Consider the following 19,885-nt stretch of genomic DNA (forward strand, 5'->3'; position numbering starts at 1 on the left):
ACTGTTTGGTCTCAATTCCAAGCATCATGTCTGGAGGAAACCAGGCACCGCTCATCATCTGCACAATACCATCCCAGCGGTGAAGCATGGTGGTGGTAGCATCATGCTGTGGGGGTGTTTCTCAGTGACAGGGACTAGTCAGGGTTGAAGGAAAGCTGAACGCAGCAAAATACAGAGATATCCTTAATAAAAACCTGGTCCAGAGTGCTCAGGACCTCAGACTGGGCCAAAGGTTCACCTTCCAACAGGACAATGACCCCAAGCACACAGCCAAGACAATGCAAGAGTGGCTTAAGGACACCTGTGAATGTCCTTGAGTGGCCCAGTGAATGTCCTTGAACCCAATCGAACATCTCTGGAGAGACCTGAAAATGGCTGTCCACCGACAGTCCCCAGCCAACTAGACAGAGCTTGAGAGGATATGTAGAGAAGAATGGCAGAAAATCCCCAAAGCCAGGTGTGCAAAGCTTGCCACATCATACTCAAAAATACCTGAGGTTGTAATCGCTGCCAAAGGTGCTTCAACTAAGTACTGAGTTAAGGGTCTGAATACTTATGTCAATGTAATATTTAAATTTTATTTTTAATACATTTGCAAAGTTATGAAAAATCTGGGGTATGGAGTGTAGATTGATGTGAACTTTTATTTTTTTATTTTTTAAAAAGCATTTTAGCACAAGGCTGCAACATGTAATGAAGGGGTCTGAATAAGTTCTGAATGCACTGTAACTAATGTAGTTAACTAATGTTAATGAATGCAACCTTACTGTACACCAAATAACCTCATAAATACGGATAAAAATAAAATAATTATCAATACTGACCCATGTGTGATAACTAAAATGTGCTCTTACAACTTCTCAAAAGAGATCTAATTTTGAGCCATGAGAGATCAGATCTGGTGCAAAGCATCAGTGATCTTGCAACTCAAGCAATACAGCACAAAGTAGCAACTGCACCCAAAATGCAACACACATTGGGAGACTAAATGGACACATGCACATACATTGAAACAAATATGCACTTGCATACACTACAACAGAGGTGCTACCTTAAAATACCATGTCCACTTCTGACACAAGGTCTCCCACAATGACTTTCAATGTGTAAGTTGTATTGGCTTAGGTGAATTGGCCAAGTGTGCTACCACCCCATCCTCCACAGCTGGCTTTAGCATTACCAAAAACACAAAGCCTTTGTCAGCCCATAGAGACCATATTCATAGCCATAGATCAACAGTCCTATGTAAATAAACCACATATGACACACAAAACCACATAAAACACTTTCTCTAAATCATTTTGGCTTGAGATCATCACTCCATTTGCAATGTTTCTAAGATCTCTAATTAGAATGTTTCTATATATGGTGAGGATAGATAATGTTTTAGGGCAGTCTAACATCTCTAAAGCACTCTACACTGGAGTTTCCACAAAGCCCAGCAAGCTACTCCTGGTGGGACAGTGAAAAGTTCTTCACCGTACACGCTTCACTTTTCCCCCTACTCTCAAATGGCTTTCCAGACAATTTGGAGAACTTCCCAGATGTGTTTTGAAAATGGGGAGGGGGGGAGCGGTCTTCCCCTCTCAAGAAAGGAGAAAATTTATAGATCTGGGTCAATCACTGCCATAGAAAAGGAAGGACAGCATTGCTCCTTGAGGGCAAAAAAAAAAAAAAAAAAAGGCAGAATTTTCATTTTTAGGTGAACTATCCTTTTAAGTGTCCAAAATAATTTAGGGCCACTATATATGTGACATCAGATGTACATACTTTCTGTTCAATGATCTCTGCTGTCTGGTAGTTGAGGATGGGTCTCAGGCCGTGCCTGTCTGCCGCAGCTCGTGGATTCAGGCTGAAGTTGAGAGCAACAAAGATCGGAGACAGTTTATCCCTGAACTCCTTCTCATCCTGCACTCCATCAGAGAGGAAAACAGAATGTGAGTTGGTGAGAACGGTCAAAAAGCAGGGCGAGATGACACTCTTAATCCAACAGTGCATTTTTTGCCATTAATAGTAGCGTCTGTTGGCGCATCAGAGTCACTTATCTTACTTATCCTCAACTCACTTTTAATACTTATCTTGTACTAAGAAACAAAAAATTCACTTAAAGGTGCACTATTTTTTTTTTGTCCACTTTCAAAATGTTTTACAGCTAAAGAAATAAATAGTACCTTTCACAAGTATGTTTAAAATGGATGGATGGATGGATAGATGGGCATAATTCTCACCCGCAGGTAGATCTTGGTGTCACTGCAGACCCTGGCTCCATTTGGCAAAGTTAGAGTTCTCTGTAGACTGGGTAGCTGGGTGTCTAAAAACAAAGCTCTCCGTACAGCCCCCTTCTGCTGCAGTTTCAGACGGTCCAGCTGAACTTCAATGTTAAACTCTATAACACACATTCACAGATATTTTTAGAATTTTAAGGACATGATACCTTCACGTTGGCTCCTCATACACAGGTGCAAAGCAAGAGCTATGCTGACACAGCACTAAACATTTCATCTCAAAGTCTATGGGTCAGAGTGGAGCTTTTTGCCTGGCAAGAGTAAAAAATTGTCCAAAAAATTTTTTTTTCAAAGTTTTATCATGATCCAACACCTGAAGAAAAGACTTATAAGAAAAAACATTATGTTTCTGATCAAAAGCCGTGAGGGCATGAAGGAATTTGTGTGTGTTTGGAGCCTCATTCTAATGTGTGTTTGGCACCTGTGCTTGGTTATGGTAGCGTGTAGTAGGTGTTATTCTTCACACATAGTCTAGGCCTGTAATGGCAGGGCATATGGCAGTGTCATTAGCCAGGGGGGAAATACAGGGAAGTAATTACGAATAATTACATTGTGAAGGTTGTATTTGGACAAAGAATGGCTTATGTATGGAATGGGAACAGAAAAAGTAGGGAAGACACAGTCAGAGACTAACAAAGTAGATCTGTTTTAGTTGTGCAGACAGTATATGAACACAGTAATCTCACTCAGATCTGCACCAAAATAATCAGGAGCATGCACTGAAGGTTCCCAATACCACCTCAATAAGGTGCAAAATTATATTATTATAACAAATTTATTATTAGATTATTATTATGAAATAATAATTTATGATATAAATCATTTTAACAGTAAGCATAAGGTGGCCTGGGTAAAACCTTTAAATCTTCATCTTTGCATGCAACTGTGTTTGGCTAACTAATTTTTCCCCTCATTCTGTTATCACCATAGAAATAAGAGGCTAATATCAACTCCCAAGATGGTCTGAGTTCATTTCAAAGTGCCCGGGTTCATTTGAAGCATTCAAATATAAGCCCGAATTCGTACAAACTGCTCTCAGATCCCAGTGTGAAAACACCTTAAGATGACTTCGCAAAGGGGCTCCTTTAGGTGGGTAAACGGAAGCAGATGTGTCCTGCTGGCTTACCGAGATGATTTGGTAGGTGTTTCCCATTGGCTGAGAGGCAGAAGCTCAGGTTGACGCTGTAAGAGGCAGAGCAGACAAATGATGAGAGATGAAGAGGATTTATAACAATGATTCTCATTACACCTCTCTGGCTATCAAGCCCTTTCTATTAAGTTACCTACTGTTACATGGCTTGACAGTTTGAATGAAGACTACAGTTAATTACTCTGTAATAGATCATATGAGGCATCAGAATATGTCTTCAGAATGGACGCTGAATTAAGGAGTTGTCCTTGTTCAATATCAGCATGCTGGAAACTATTCTGATGTACTCAAAAAGCATGTCTTTAAGAATCTTTTTATGATATGTGACACTAGATATTTAGCCATGTATCTGACTGAGAGAAAGAGAAGAGACAAGCAAGCAAAAAAAGTTTGAAAGGAAAATCGAAATTTTGCAAGGAAAATTGAGAGACAATTTCAAAGAAAGTTTGAAAGAAAGTTTTATAGAAGGACAGTTCTAAAGAAAGAAAGTTTGATAAACGGACAGTTCAATAGAAAAAAAACATTTGATAGAAAAAAAATAGTTCTAAAGAAAGTTTAAAGAAGTTCAACACAAAGAAAAGTATGAAACAAAGAGAGAGAGTTAGGAAAGTTAGAAAGACAAAGAAAAACAGTTAAAAGACAAAGAAAATTTGTAAAGAATTTTTTAATAAAACAAAGTTTAAAAGTTGTAAAGAAAGCTGGAAATGGAGTCTGAAAGTTGGAAAGCCAAAAAACAGACAAAGTTTGAAAGAAAAAATTTAGACAGAATGTTAGACAGAAAGTTTGAAACAAAAAAACAAAGTTTGAAAGTTCGTTTGTTCGAAAGTTTGTTAAAAAGTTTGTTAGTTCATTCAAAAGTTTGTTTGTTTGTTCGTACATTCATTAGAAAGAAAGAGAAGAATTTTCAAACAAATAGAAAAGGTAACTAAGAAAAGGAAAACATACAAAAGAAACAAGATACAAAAGGGGCAGAATGAAGTGAGACAAAAATGTACAATCCAGGCTTCTTCTGACCTGTGCAATAAATGAAATGTGCTCCTATGTGTGTTTATAAGCCTTTGTATACTTTTCTTCATATGTGTATATGAGTGTGTGTGTGTGTGTGTGTGTGTTAGCTCACATGCATGTGCAGCTCAATGCGTCCTGATGTTTCCCAGCTGTGTTCCACCACTAAACAATATCTCATTCAAAGCTACTCCCTCCAACTTCCCCCAAAAGCCCCTGTCTCCAAGCAACGTGTTGTAATCAAGACATGTGTATACAAACTTTTCCTGCATAAAACCGTACAGGCGGAAAGACAGACATTTCACGTCAGATGGAGCACTGCCCAGCAGAATTTCCTTCTCCTCTACAGATACTAGGACGCATATTTTAAAAAACACATGTCACAGAGGTGGGAAAAGACCATTTCATGCTTTTCACCACCTTCATGGCTCGTGCTCAACCAGCGTAGCATGTCCAAGCCATTTCGAAAAGTTTTTGCTGACAGCATAACTATACCCTTTCACATGCCCCAACCTGACATCCAAATCCTGTTGATGTATTGAATTAACCTAAATTTACAACAATTTGATTTTTAAAATCCTTTCCAAGTTGCTGCAGAAAAGTGAATTTCAATGCCATTTAGTATTGTTGTTTTTTTTTAATTTTCTCCCCAGTTTGGAATGCCCAATTCCCAATGCGCTCTAAGTGGTGACATAGTGACTTGCCTCAATCCGGGTGGTGGAGGACGAATCTCACTTGCCTCCATGTGTGAGACCGTCAATCCACGCATCTTATCACATGGCTTGTTGAGTGCATTACCGCAGAGACATAGCGCGGGTGGAGGCTTCACGCTATTCTCCGCAGCATCCACGCACAACTCGCCACGCGCCCCACTGAGAGCGAAAACCACATATTATAGTGACCACAAGGAGGTTACCCCATGTGACTTTACCCTCCCTAGCAACCGGGCCAATTTGGTTGCTTAGGAGACCTGGCTGGAGTCACTCAGCACGCCCTGGATTCGAACTCGCAACTCCAGGGGTGGTAGTTAGCGTCAATATTCGCTTAGCTACCCAGGCCCCGCCATTTAGTATTGTTTAGTATCATACATTTTACAAATGGCATAATCATGATGTTAACTTTTCAAATTCAACTTGCTCGTTGAATCACTCGAAAATCAGCTCTCACTCGAAGATCGGATAAACTCAGTGTAAGATCTTATAAATGTCTATTTACAGCTGTAAACCAGGAATAAAACACTGGCAGACATACCAGGACACATGCATGGTCTCATTCCCGTGGTTTATGATGCAGACTTTCTCCTCTGGATTAATCATAGTTGGGTAAACACTTAGGGTTGCACTGGTGTTTACAATAGGACGAGACCTGGAAAGGTATAAAAAGACAAAAGATCCAGTTCATTAAATTCTTGCGCTGTCTTTATTAGAATTTTACATTATGAAAAAACTAAATCTGACCTGTAAAGAACTGCAGTATCTGCACCAAATGCACCAACAATGAGATCTGCAGAAAAAGAGAAATGGGAAAATTGTATCAGATTATGTTAAGTCACATGTTGTTAAACTGTGGTAGCAGTTGGTAACACTGAATGTTGTGGTAACACTGAATGTGTTCCTCCATCCATCCATCCATCTTTCAACCGCTTTTCTGGGACCGGGTCACGTTGACAGCAGACTAAGCAAAGCAGCCCATACTCCTTTTTCCTGGCCCCAGCACATCCTGGGGGATCCCAAGGTGTTCCCAGGCCAGCCGAGAGATATAATACCTCTAGCGTGTTCTGGGTTTTCCCTGCGGCCTCCTCCCAGTTGGACATGCCCGGAACAACTTTGCAGGAAGGCATCCAGGAGGAGCTCATTTCGGCCGCTTGTATCCGCGATCTTATTCTTTCGGTCACTACCCAAAGCGCATGACTATAGGTAAGGGTTGGAACATAGACCGCCTGGTAAATTGAGAGCTTTGCCTTCAGGCTCAGATTATTCTTTACCACCAAGGTCTGGTGCAGCGACTGTATAACTGGAGGCACTGCACCGATCTGTCGAACTCATGCTTCTCAATCATGAACAAGAGCCCTATTATCTTTCTTTTTTAAGTGTATATGTTCTTGCACAAAAAAAATAGATGTAAAGCAACAATGTTCAAAGATGTCCATCTAGCACATATTTTATAAATAAAAACATTTGAAAAACAGCACAGACGGATGTAACGTTCGGTGTGAACGACCCTTAAGACTTCATGGGCAAATTTTCTGCTCTTACCTGGGTAGCCATTGCTATCCAAGTCCTTTCCTCCACGGAGGGCATAACCAAAACTGGCAGGCAGAGCTGATGGCACGGCTGAAGCCCATTGACCTGCGATCACCTGAGACGGCTTGTCCCTGAGTCCTACAGCGTGCCCGTTATAAATTAGGACCAATCCTTGTTTATTTTCCCCACCGAATGGACAACTGATGGCCACATCTGTCATAGATGGAGACAAAAGAATATGATCATTGAAGAATGAACAATTGAATGTAAACAGAGAAATGAAGAATCAACCTATTAATTAATATTTTAAAACGGATGGATGGATGGATGGATGGATTTTCTCTCACCATTGTAGCCATCTTGATTAAGGTCCCCGAGAGGTGTGATGGAGCTGCCAAACCGGCCGAACATCTGTGTGCCGGTGAGGTGAGGTAGCTGAGGGGTGAGATCCAGAGGTCCGTTCTGCATGTACACGTAGACCCGACCCAACTCCTCCAACCTCCCATCAGAGTCACGAACCATGAACATGGGAGCACCAACCAGAAGATCTGTCATCCTGGAGGTGACATCAACCACAAATTTAACAAATAAACAAATCTCAAAAAACTGCTAAATATATCTATCTATCTATCTAATCATCTACTGAACATTGTGGAGTCAATTAGCCAATGGTATGAACTTCATGTTATGATTTAATGCAACTAAACCTCATCATGGTGACTTACCCATCATTATTAATGTCTGTAGCAGCCACCGCATAGCCATAATAGGATCCCATCTGAAACATTTGAGAATAATTGGATTATTTAAATGCCAAACAACACCTCACAAACAACTGATGTACGGGTCAGATGTTCTTCTTGACAACATCTGCTGAACTGATATCCAACCACTGTTATCCTAGATACTTAATTGATCTGAATCACCATGTACACTGTTATTCAAAAGTCTGGACACATCTAACTCACAATAACATAATATGGGAATACTGTGTTGACCAAAAAGCATTAAACAAAACAAAACAATCTTACATTTTAGCATCTTCAAAGTCTAGATTACAGCACTAAACACTGAGCATTCGCTTAACCAACTTCATGAGGTGCCAACAGGGATGCTTTTTAAACAGCATTGAATGAGTTCCCACGTATACTGGACACTTGTTTTCTGCTTTTCATTTACTTTTCGGTCCAAATCATCTATTAGAAATGTTTTGTAAAAAAACTGCAGGAGCAATTTATATCTTTGAAACTAATCAAGCATTTAAACAAGCCTTAAAATCAAAAAAAGTTTTACGAGCATGAGAAACAACTTCAGTCAAGTGCGTCCAAACTTTTGACTAGTTGCGCATATTAGCGTCTCATTCTATAAGGAGAACAATAAACTATTCACAAACTACATATGAATGTCACATGGACAGTAACTTTGCATCCTTTTGCCTAAGGCACACACTGACATTTCTTTCAATGGTTATTTTATTTTAGTAGATGAACAGAGTTCTTTGATAATTCAGATCTGACTATGTTCCCCAGCCTCCTGATGCAGGCCCACACAACTGCTTTTTGATTGTATTTACTCAGCTGAGGCAATCAGAGCAGTTAGATGCCTCCGACAATTTCCATTTGCAAAACCGTGGCGCTCGTTTAAGGAAAATTTGCCTGTAAGCTCTCGCCTCCAATAATAGTCCTTTACTGCTTACCACAGAGCACTAAAACCCACTTTAAAGAGACTTGTGAAGGAGATTATTTTGCTTATATCATCACTGTGTTACGGTTTCAGAAATGTCATGGTGGGATGAAGCTTTGCAAAGCAGAAAGAATTACATAACTACTGTTTACGTCTTCAATGTGTCACTTCATCAAAAAATAGTTGCTGTTCTAGAATAGTACTACTCTGCAAAAGAAATGGACATAGTGTAAACTACTACAAACAATTACAATTAAGTGTCAAAATCCTTCTCTTTGCATCTTTTAGTACCTATACTGTATTTTTGACACTTAAGCCACAAACATGCTTGTTCAGCTTAATTTTCAAGAAAAAAAATTTAGTGCCCTAGTGTTTTGCGGCCACTGTGTTCTTTTAGATTACCAGCACAGCCTTCTTGTAGTATTCTACTGCCATGCACTCAAAGCTGTAATCTGTAGGTTTATCATCTTTTATGGCAGATGTTAATCGAACTTACCTGCTCACCAGTGAAGGTCTTCAGCATATCTAGAGAACCATTGAGAATAGAAACCTGAAAATACAAACAACAAACTAAAATTTCCTTTGCATCTTGTACCATCAAGTTATATGGCTAAAAGTCACAATAAAGGGACTCTCTTAGACAGTGGTATAGGCACGTTCTCTCACCTGTCCATGCAGTCTTACTCCTCTGGGAACTCCTGTCACAAAGTCTAAAAGACAGAGAGCAGGCAAAACAAAATAAAACAAAAAAGAGTGAGAGAGAGAGAAAAAGAGGAAAAGGAGAGAGAAAGATTTAGCAGTGGAAACATGGAAATGTGTGGGTTCCAGAGGAACTCTGAGAATTCTGGCGATCCAAGCCCAAATCACTCCAAGGGCTGTATTTTCAAATTTGTTTAAGTGAAATGGAACCGTGAGTGTAATCATAACACTTCTTTTGAAAGGTTCTACAAACAGTGTTTGAATTTAACATATCTCTCTATGGCTATTCAAATGCCAAATGATGATATTAATCATTATCTGCGGTAATAATCAGTCGGGAGCAACAGCACTCAATTCATTATTTGTTTTAAATGAGTGCAATCAAAATGGCATCACAATATAGTCAAACTATTTTAAAGTATTCTAAACTAACAGAGACTAGAGTGTGATGTAGTCGTTTTCTTTTTTCAGGTCATAACATTTACCTTCATCATCATCGCCACTGAATTCGCCCACAGCCACAGAGTAACCTGCAACACAGAGAAAAGTGATAAACAAATGTGAAATACAAATTATTTCTACCATTAAAGGGATAGTTCACCCAAAAATTAAATTTCAGTCATTATTTATTCATTTACTCACCCTCATGTTACACCAACCTCGACAAGTTAACCCATATTGCTAATGAGAGAGGACTGGAAACTCTTACCCATGTAGTTGTCATCAAAGTTGATCTCTTTTTTCTGTCTGGTCTGAATCTGGCCATCCACTGATGTTAAGAAGTATCCAGGATAATAAGCCTTGACAATTTCTTGTTTTACTGCAGTGATCACTTGTCCTAGAGATGGCATAGAGAAATTGACCTTTAGCTATCAGTCAGAGCAAATAATATGATATCCACATTTTGAGGACCGTTTTCTTATGAATAGGGGTGAAGGTCTGAGTAAACAGCTTTTTACCAAAACTGTTGTTTATAAGTCATAAGTTTCTACTATGGCAGTACCATGGAACAGTGATGGCATCAGATGATAATACTAGAGTTCTTTAATATATACAATAATCCTGAATGATTGCCATATTCTTGTACCATGGTATTTAAATGGTACCCCAAGGTACTTTAAATTATGGTATTACCATGGTACTTTTGGTATTACCATGGTGCTTTGTAAGTGTAAATTAAATTGGTGTTTATATTTTAAATGCCAAACCTTGCCAGAAGTAACTACCAGGTCCTCCAAGCACCACCTTTCCTTCCTGTAACATAGCAACAGTTTCTAGGTGAGGACGCAATAGCAGAGAAGGGCATGCAATTTGGAGGTTAATTTGATCGGTACCACTTTATATTATGTGACTTTCCTTGATCTTTTTACATATAAGAGGTCATTGTACTATAAAAACATACTGTAAGTTTTAGAACTGAAAAGTTCCTCCTTAATAGAAAAAGAGCATTTCTTTAAACCAGGCTGTTGAAACGGCTCGTTTGGAATTTGTGTGTTTTGTGATGTCACAAAGAACAATACGTCAGCAAAAGATTGCCTCTACAACAAGACATCAACCCCCACTTTTACAACGTCTCACCCTTGGCCCCGCCCACTGGTACTCTGTCACACGGGTGAAGAGAGGGCCTGTCGTGGGAGATTCATCTACACCAAAGGAGACTTACACAGGACACCTTCATGTGTCTATCAGGATTTAAATGTTTTTCTACATAAACATGTACTACATGAATAGCTTTGACCATTATCATGCATTTCGTGCTACTTTTAGAAGACGCAATGTAAAGTTAGAACTCTAAAAAGGAGACCCCCATTCTGTTTCATCTTGCTGTTTGCTGTTTTGAAGGCTATTTTTAATTCTTGGTCTTTTGTAAACATGCACTAGATGGTGATGTGTGCCACGTTTTAAGAGCGATACAAGGGCAACTTTTAAAAACTCGTCTCATTCTGCTGCTGCCACTGACTGGGAGAAACACATGCCATTCTGTGTGTAAACAAACACAGATGATGTGTGAGATGTCACTCCTGTGAAGACCAGCGTCTCTGCTTTGGCCGTTGAAGCACCCAACATCACCATGGATTGTATTACGTTTGCATTTCAGCGTGGATTGTATGTGTTTTTTCAGCTTATATCAGCGTGGATTGCTTGTGAACCAGTCATAATATGATTTAAGCTTCGCAAAGGAACTTATTAAAATATGGGGCAGTTAAACACTACCGGACCTGTGAGCAAAAAGTTTAATTCATGAATGTTTCAAATGGCAAGGCTGTTTGACAGTAGCTGTGCTTAAGATGCTGCTACTAAGGTTGAAGTACTGTACATGTAGGTTTAGAAGTAGGGGTAGGGTTAAGGTTAACAGTGTAAATGCAGGTACTTTAAATGTAAGTACATAGTAGTTAAAAACACCTAATATAAAGTGGGTCCATTTTTTAAATTCACATGCATCCAAAAACTTCTTGCCTGAGTAAAATCAGCGCTGAATCCACATTGACCGTAGCCTTGGTCTTTTCTTCCACGGAATTCTGCAACAGCCATCATGTTATTTTCAGCGAACGTCAAATTTAAAAATATGATTTTAAATGCCACATTCAGTTTCAATTCTACTCATGTGGATGCAACAATTTAAATTGGACAGTGCAACACAATCTCATCAAAAACAGATATTCAGAGACTGAGCTAGCAAGCCCACCTGTGCGACATGGTGCGTATTCCACAAACTTGGTGAAGTTTTTGATGGAGAGATAACATGAGCCTGTAGTATCGGCATGAGGCGTGTCCTCCATGGTTCTCCATGAGTATAGGGGGGCACAAGCCTTGGAAAGAAAGGATAATGCTAGAGGTCAAAGGTCACCTCCATGCACACACATGCATGCAAGAGGTCAAGGGTACATCTGGAGTAAAGTAAGCGTGACACTGGCCACATAATTCATGAAGAACTATAGCACCATGTCTTTTGATGTAACAGACATACAAATTGAGCATTAATCACAGTGAGTCTGGAGATTCAAAACACTGTAATTATTATAGATGACCTGAGAATTATTACAGAAGAACTATCTATGAATACCACATATAGATTTCTGAATCTCATTTGGATCTGATATTGACAGACAAATCTGAAATTCAGACTTCAGTTATATAACAGAGACTTGAGTTATTATCCATATTTTGCAATCAAACACAGAAATATATCCATTTTACACTGAATGGCACAGTGGGGTTGGTGGAATTAGTTCTCTTGCATTCCTTGAGTGAACATGTCTGAATGCAGACTATTAAAAATAATATTTTAAATATAGTCAAAAATATTAGTAAGAACATCTTACCAACACGCTATCTTCATGTACTCGTACAGTTGCTCCAAACCACTGATGGGATTTGAACTCTCCCTGGTGCAATGCATCATTCACAGTCATATTTAGATCTCCTACAGACAGAAAAACATAAAATACAAGTACGAGTAAAGACGGTGTGGTTGTTTCAAGGAGCACAATACGACGATACTTGAACAAAAATGAGCTGCATGGTTGAGTTGCCAGAAAGAAGCCAATGCCACAAAAAAGCCCAGTTACAATATGCCCGACAACACCTTGACACGCCTCACAGCTTCTGGCACACTGTAATTTGGAGTGACGAGACCAAAATAGAGCTTTATGGTCACAACCATAAGCGCCATGTTTGGAGAGGGGTCAGCAAGTGTTGTGCTCCTTGAAACAACCACACCGTCTTTTTCCAGAGCAGCCTGTATTTCTCCTGAGGTTACCTGTGGGTTTTTCTTTGTATCCCGAATAATTCTTCTGGCAGTTGTGGCTGAAATCTTTCTTGGTCTACCTGACCTTGGCTTGGTATCAAGAGATCCCCGAATTTTCCACTTCTTAATAAGTGATTGAACAGTACTGACTGGCATTTTCAAGGCTTTGGATATCTTTTTATATCCTTTTCCATCTTTATAAAGTTCCATTACCTTGTTATGCAGGTCTTTTGACAGGTCTTTTCTGCTCCTCATGGTTCAGTATCTAGCCTGCTCAGTGCATCTACGTGAGAGCTAACAAACTCATTGACTATTTATACACAGACACTAATTGCAATTTAAAAAGCCACAGGTGTGGGAAATGAACCTTTAATTGCCATTTAAACCCGTGTGTGTCACCTTGTGTGTCTGTAACAAGGCCAAACATTCCAGGGTATGTAAACTTTTGATCAGGGCCATTTGGGTGATTTCTGACATCATTATGATTTAAAAAGGAGCCAAACAACTATGTGATAATAAATGGCTTTCATTTTGCATGATCAGTCATATTTTCAAAATCAATGCCAAAATTTCACAATTTCTGCCAGGGTATGCAAACTTTCAGCCGTTCTACTTCTACAAGACTGAGCCATTGAATTAGCCATGCCCCCTCTTTCCAAAATCCAGCACTCCAAAGATAACAAATTAGCTTTATTGAGACCGACAACATGCAGAAATGGATGATTAAAACAACAGCAGCAAAATAGCACCCTCAACAGACAATTGTTATGAACAATATTTCTTAAAAATGGCAGTTAGCCTCAATAATTCACTGCAACTACAATACTATGAAAACGCACAAGATGATTGACAGGTCAAAAGCTTCATTGTCCATGGACACATTTTTATTTGCCGTATACAGAGTCCAGAGCGGTCACAGGAGACAGGTGAGATATCTGACGACACTTATTTCAATAAATCTTTCAGGGAGTAGAAACATTTTCTGCATATTTTTCCATGAAAAAAAAAAAAAAAAAAAAAAATCACTTACAGCACCTTTAACAAAATGCCAGAAAGTCCAAGGTAAAAAAAAAAAAGAACAGACTGCACAATTAGTTCCATTTCTGACTCAGGCGACTTCTAAGGTTCAAGGTCATCTCATTGCCGGCACAAGAAGGGGAAAAGACAGATGGCCACATATGGACTGAAATGGGATTCGAAATCAAAACTAAGGTGACATGTACAGACAAAGAGAGGGGTGGATATGCAACAATAAAAGTGCTAGACCAAGACCATCAGAGCTCAAGTTCAGTATCCAGATGCTGTAGGATAAAAGTCACTAGGCCAGAACAATCCCACAACATTCAAACTCTCCTCAGAAACCCTCTAAACTGATCCACTACCGTTCTTGACGATCAAACTTCGCCACAAAAATGTCTTCAGTTGCACCATAAGTACAAGCATGATGAAACAGGGTCCTGTGGTGTGACAGAGGGCAAAGGGGATTGAGGGATGGAGGAAGAGAAGAAATGAGTGAAAGGTACATCTGGCTGGAACACCATCTATTATCATCTCCTCTCAGCTGGCTCAGAAAATACTTCAGAGTGAAGAAACAGTGCCAGCGACCCTCAACCAAGCAAAACAGAAGCTCTAGCTGAATATCACGAAAACTGTCAAGAAACGTCCAAGTCATGTTTCACCCTAAAAAAAAAATAAAAAAAAATAAATAAAAATAGGAAATTCTATTTTTCACAAAGAAAATAAAGCCTATTTATTTTGTGATATAATTTTTGGATTTTGACAGTTGTGCCACGTATCACTGTTTTTTTTTTTTTTTTTTTTTTCTTTGCACAGTCTAGACTGCACAATCTGGACTTAAATCTTAAATTAAGATAAATAAGTCATAGGAACAGTTATTTCATTAATGAGCCTAAAACTTGACATTGTAAGTAATGTTTAATTAAGACAACTTGATTTTTCCAGTAATGACAACATTAGGGTTTACAGTGTAGTAAGGATAATACAGTGGTTATTGTGCATAATTATCATAATCTCACAATGCCATACATCTTAATAATATAAGCCTTCTTTTTTATGCAAAATATAATTTCTTATTTTTCACTTCTCTTTTTTGATTTTGGGGTGAAGTATGACCTGGCAGTAACATCATCTATTACTGTCTGCACTCAGCTGGCTCTAAATAAGCTTGGTCTCAGTCAGAGTTAGGAAACAGTGCCAGTGACACTCATCCAAGCAAAACAGGAGCTTGAGTTATCTGTCAGATACACTCCTACTGATACACACACACACACTCACCTCTTCTCTAAGTCTGTAGTGCCTTTCTAGGAATTCCATTACATTATTTTCATCTGTTCCAGTCACCATCTCCCACTCATTCTTTTACTATTTTTTATTGCTTGCTTTATCTCCTTCTACTTGTCATCTCTTTAGACTCATCATTTTCCTTTCCAAACCACCCTAAACACACACATTTGTTTTTCTATCATGGTGGGGACATTCCATTGACTACTATTGTTTTGATACTAAGCTAGTAATATTTCTATCCTTTTCTAACTCTTCATATCTCACAGAAACCTTAGTGCATTTTTACATTTTCATTAAGATATTATCTAATACGTTTTTTAAGCCGTTTTCCTTGTAGGGACATGTGCTGCTCCCCACAAAGTAGAAAATTGAATGTTTTACTATCCAGGTCCGGACACTTGGTCCACACAATGTATAAAAATCCGATGTCCACACAAGTTTACTCATAATTAGATATCTAAATAAGAAAATACCATAGACTTCTATTGTTATTATACTGTATCAAGCTAATTATTATTACTATTGGCCGCATCTTAATGACACACTAAGTCCACACTGCTCAGTGGGGGGAAAACATAGTTCCAGTGTGGATGAGAGGCAAATGAAGCAAAAAAAACACAAACATTTGTGTGGGAGTGGCTTAACAATACCCATTCAAAAAAAAAACTTTTAACTTTTTAAAATGTTTGAATAAATAAAAGTTTTGCTTTATTTACTAATCAATTTTCCACAATTTCCCAGTTAGTTCCCAAAGGGAGGTCTTGTCAAATTTAGTTAAATTTTTTAGGACCAAAATCAGCTAAAGAACAGTTTGGACCATCTAGAAACCAGCTTTCATGTTCCAAGACATGGAACACGAATTTTCAGGCAAGGCACACACCTCGCTTGTTTCCCTCTCTCAAGGATGTTTGGTACCCCAGTAGGAAAGCAGTGGGGATTAGAGTCCTCCAATAACATTAGAAGATATATGCCTTATGGTCACCTCCAGAGTGATCACATGCTCTGTTTTTTCCTCCGTCTTTTCCTTGTTCTCTGCCAAAGTAAGGAGGCCTGAAGAATCAAGCAGGAAAACCAGCAGCCCTGCCACTGTGAGATTCCTTACAACTGAAAACTCAAGGAAGTGTGTGTAATGTGCTCCAAGACACGGCATATGGAATAAGATGGTGGCAAATGTAAAACTTGTGCACAGTTGGAGGGACAGCTTTTGAGAAGAGAATCAGTCAATGTCAATGGAGGTGGAGCGTTAAAACTAACAATTAACTCACTTTCCATATCACGGGTGAAGTGTACAGCTGGGATGATAAAGCTCAGTGGGGAAGGCGGAGAAAATGGTGTTGTTAGAGGAAAGCTACCCAAAACCAGGTGATATTTCTGCTTTGCAAAACAATGGCCATCATTATTTCAGACTCTTAATTGAAGAAACTGTCAACCGTTGGAGTTTGAATCTGTGCACAAGTGTATATTTGAGTAAGCACTGGTGTATGTGTGTATTTGTAAGCCATACCAATGAAATGCTGTAAGTTTACCTCTGGAAAGGGTGATTTTTAGTGACTAACAGCTTAAATTTCGGTCTGTTCCTCAGACAAAGCTTTCGTATGGGTCCATAAGTCTTGGAATATAGCGCATGAGTCTACTTTCAACATGATCACATGGGAAGTCGGCATGTTGTTTTCAAGAGTTCCAGTACCCTAGGATAGGCCACATTATGCCAACTGATAAGTGGAATCTCCAATCAAGGAGACCCGGGTTCGGATCCTGCATTGAAACCACGAATTAATCGCGTTCACATAATCGCTGACTAGTGCGAATCAGAGGTTAAACTTTTCCCTCTAACATTAAATTTTTAATTCCGCCTATGGTTAGGTTTAGGGTTGGGGTTTGGGATACAGTTTATAAAATATGCGTACTTTGCTGTTTTACAGCCTGTACAGCTCAAAACAACTCGCTTTTGGCACCCCTGTTGGACCCCTTGTGGACATTAATGGACCTCACACGTGCCCAAATGCAACACTTACTGCTTTGGCCACTAGGGGCAGTGTTTCGAATTTCACCAAGCGCAGACCCATTTTAGCTAAAGAAAAAGTTAACCCCCTGTTTCCGATTTCACTGTGATATCAGTCTGGTACTTTCATAGTACTTTCATGCTGCTTTTTTTTGTCCCCCGGAGCTTGACAGTATACACCACTATCTACTTTCATTGTACAGAAAATATCAGATTATAATTTCGTCTATAAATTGAAATATCTTTAATCCCTATTGCTCCATATTGTGGCTTAAATATGTGTTAATAAAAGTGTCTGCTAAATGATTACTTAACTAATCATCCGTTTCACTTACCAGAATCTAAGGCCACACCCACACTAATCTGTTTATGTTTGAAAACTCATTCTCGTGTGGATGAGAGGTGTAGTCAGTGTGTATTCAAATGTGGACATGGCCTAAAACACATACAATACCTTGAGTTCAGCATCAAAACCTTCAAAGCACCACAATACTTTCAATCATTGTGCAAGTGCAGTGCACTCAGTCTAGACTCTGGTGATGTAACCTAAAAGACTTATCAGGAAGTATTTAAGGCTAAAACAATGTGACACCTTCAGAGACTCTTGGTAATCCTATGAGTGCCGTTAGTCTCTGGAGTCTGGCCAAGAAGACCTGGTCAACTCACTCACAGGATGCTGGAAGTGAGAGAGTAACCCCATTAGTAAAGTATCTAGATCTGTGTTCGGGAGGGTTAGCGGAAGGCACAAGCCACATGGCTAAATTCAGTCATCACATCAAGCATCCCTGGGGAGAGGCCAAGCGACAGGGAAATGAGAAATGACAAGTCAACTCTCTCTCTCTCTCTGTTATTTTCTTAAAGAGGAAAAAGGTGAGATCTTGAGACATGATTAGACATGAATGCTCTCTCTTTGACTGAGGGATGTTAGGCAGGAGGAAATACTATGTGACCCTCTTGTGGCCCACTTAAAGGAACCAATTGTGGATCAGGTGCCGCTGGGTCAAGCCCATTTTCAAGTGGTGGGGTCTTTATTAGTGGTGCTCACCAAGGTAAGCATCACTATTAGTATTGTTTATATTGGGCATTAGGGATTTGGACAAACCCCTAACTTTAAGTCTCTAACTTTGGTACATAACTCATTCCGCATTATTTGTGCTACGGACATGAATTACACTTCAAATGATGTGGCTTATTGAGAAGAAGTGTGCTATTACTTTTCTAAATGATCCGAATTGATGATGATTTTTGAATGATTTTTGCCTGGCAGACAATAAAACGAGTGGAAAAAAACCAAAGACTTCTATTAAAGGGGAGACCCAAGCCATATCTAGGAACCACAATACCATAGATACTTGGGGCTGGGCTTTTTTGACTCATGTCAATGACCATGTTTACACCTGGTATTAAGATGTGTTTTGGGTGATCCAGATCATAAAAACCATATACGGAGTTGATGCAAAATGCATGTGACCACATCGCATATGAGGTGTAAATGTTAATCCAACCTGAAAGCGTCCCAGACAGCAGTGAAGCACCATCCCTCAACTGTCAATTAACCACTGCGCTAAAACTAGTTTAAACGTTGCCGTTACAAGCGGCTTAAAAAAAGGAAATAACCATCTGAATGTGAAATTTGAAAAAGCAAATAAATACACAAGAATGAGAACTTCACAAATCTTCTTCAGTGTGTCTGATATCAACATGCAGAGACACAAACTACGTTTCCATCCAAGGATTTTTTGCAAAAAAAATGTAGCGCATAAAAATAAAGCTGATGGAAACGAAAATTATCGTTAAAATGTGTCGACATAATATATTTCTGTTTAACTGTAGCGCATAAACTCTATGTCAATACTTCAAATGTCGTGAAAAACTGGTTTGGAAACACTTTTTGTCGAGAAAATTGGCATTAACGCAAAAATGTAGTGTCACATGACAGAATTTACCCCAATCGTTAGCCTGTGTTAATCATGACAACAGTATACATCCTTGAAAGCCGATTTACTGTACGTGATTATGGATTGATCTTAATGGCATAACACAGATCCGATGCTGCACTCATGACACTTCCAGGAGTGCCAACACAAATATCTCGTATCATACACATCGACAAGTGCAAGGAGAACAAATTAATGGCCACTGTTTGTGATTAATTTAATCGCGGTAGACATCCGTTTATTTATTAAAGTTGCTTTTACACATCATTCAAAATAATAGACAGCAGTCACAAATTAGCCCACAATACAAAAAAACATTTCTGTGCACAAAGATGTTTTAAATTAAAAATAAATACACAATACTAGAAGAAAAACATCAGTGTGCTTTTTTGGAACACTAACATATAGCACAATTCTATTAAATTATTGTTAAGTTTACTTTTGAAAAAATGCCGGCAAAATTCCCTGTATGAAATGAAATAAATTACCAAACGAAAAAAGCATTAAATTAAAAAACAATTCTTTTAGACCTATATATGTATTTTCTTTACACAAACTTACATTAGCCTTACCCTGTTCTATAGACAAAAAAAGTCGGCTAAATTACATTATCAGAATGTTCTGCACTTTTTTCAAGACTATAAACTATCAGAACTATTTGTCCAATGAGTTCACTTTCAGAAAATGAGCTTTTAAAACTTTTATATATTTTAAATCTAACCCTCTTTACCTTGGATCGCATTTGCTGAGCTTCTTCAGAAAATGTCAATTGCATTATGACACTAAAATAAATTTTAGATGACAATCAAGTTCAGTTGCTCGTTAAAAG

The 19,885-nt window shown here is 38.8% G+C and overlaps 1 protein-coding gene across 1 annotated transcript in view; it reads right to left on the bottom strand.

The window, feature by feature from the left end:
• Positions 1-19,885, bottom strand: part of LOC127418662 (integrin alpha-5-like) — a 71,960-nt gene that overhangs the window by 33,193 nt on the left and 18,882 nt on the right. Inside the window, exons 3-18 of the mRNA XM_051659338.1 lie at positions 12,389-12,489; positions 11,752-11,875; positions 11,523-11,584; positions 10,274-10,319; positions 9,775-9,903; positions 9,551-9,595; positions 9,033-9,076; positions 8,863-8,916; positions 7,409-7,461; positions 7,031-7,239; positions 6,696-6,896; positions 5,898-5,943; positions 5,692-5,805; positions 3,412-3,467; positions 2,229-2,386; positions 1,771-1,908 (exon numbers count right to left, since the gene is read on the bottom strand). Of these exons, the coding sequence (XP_051515298.1) occupies positions 1,771-1,908; positions 2,229-2,386; positions 3,412-3,467; positions 5,692-5,805; positions 5,898-5,943; positions 6,696-6,896; positions 7,031-7,239; positions 7,409-7,461; positions 8,863-8,916; positions 9,033-9,076; positions 9,551-9,595; positions 9,775-9,903; positions 10,274-10,319; positions 11,523-11,584; positions 11,752-11,875; positions 12,389-12,489 (1,580 nt within the window). The remainder of the gene's footprint in view (positions 1-1,770; positions 1,909-2,228; positions 2,387-3,411; positions 3,468-5,691; positions 5,806-5,897; positions 5,944-6,695; positions 6,897-7,030; positions 7,240-7,408; positions 7,462-8,862; positions 8,917-9,032; positions 9,077-9,550; positions 9,596-9,774; positions 9,904-10,273; positions 10,320-11,522; positions 11,585-11,751; positions 11,876-12,388; positions 12,490-19,885) is intronic.

The sequence above is a fragment of the Myxocyprinus asiaticus genome, chromosome 28 (assembly GCF_019703515.2).
Source record: "Myxocyprinus asiaticus isolate MX2 ecotype Aquarium Trade chromosome 28, UBuf_Myxa_2, whole genome shotgun sequence".
Lineage (NCBI taxonomy): Eukaryota > Metazoa > Chordata > Actinopteri > Cypriniformes > Catostomidae > Myxocyprinus > Myxocyprinus asiaticus.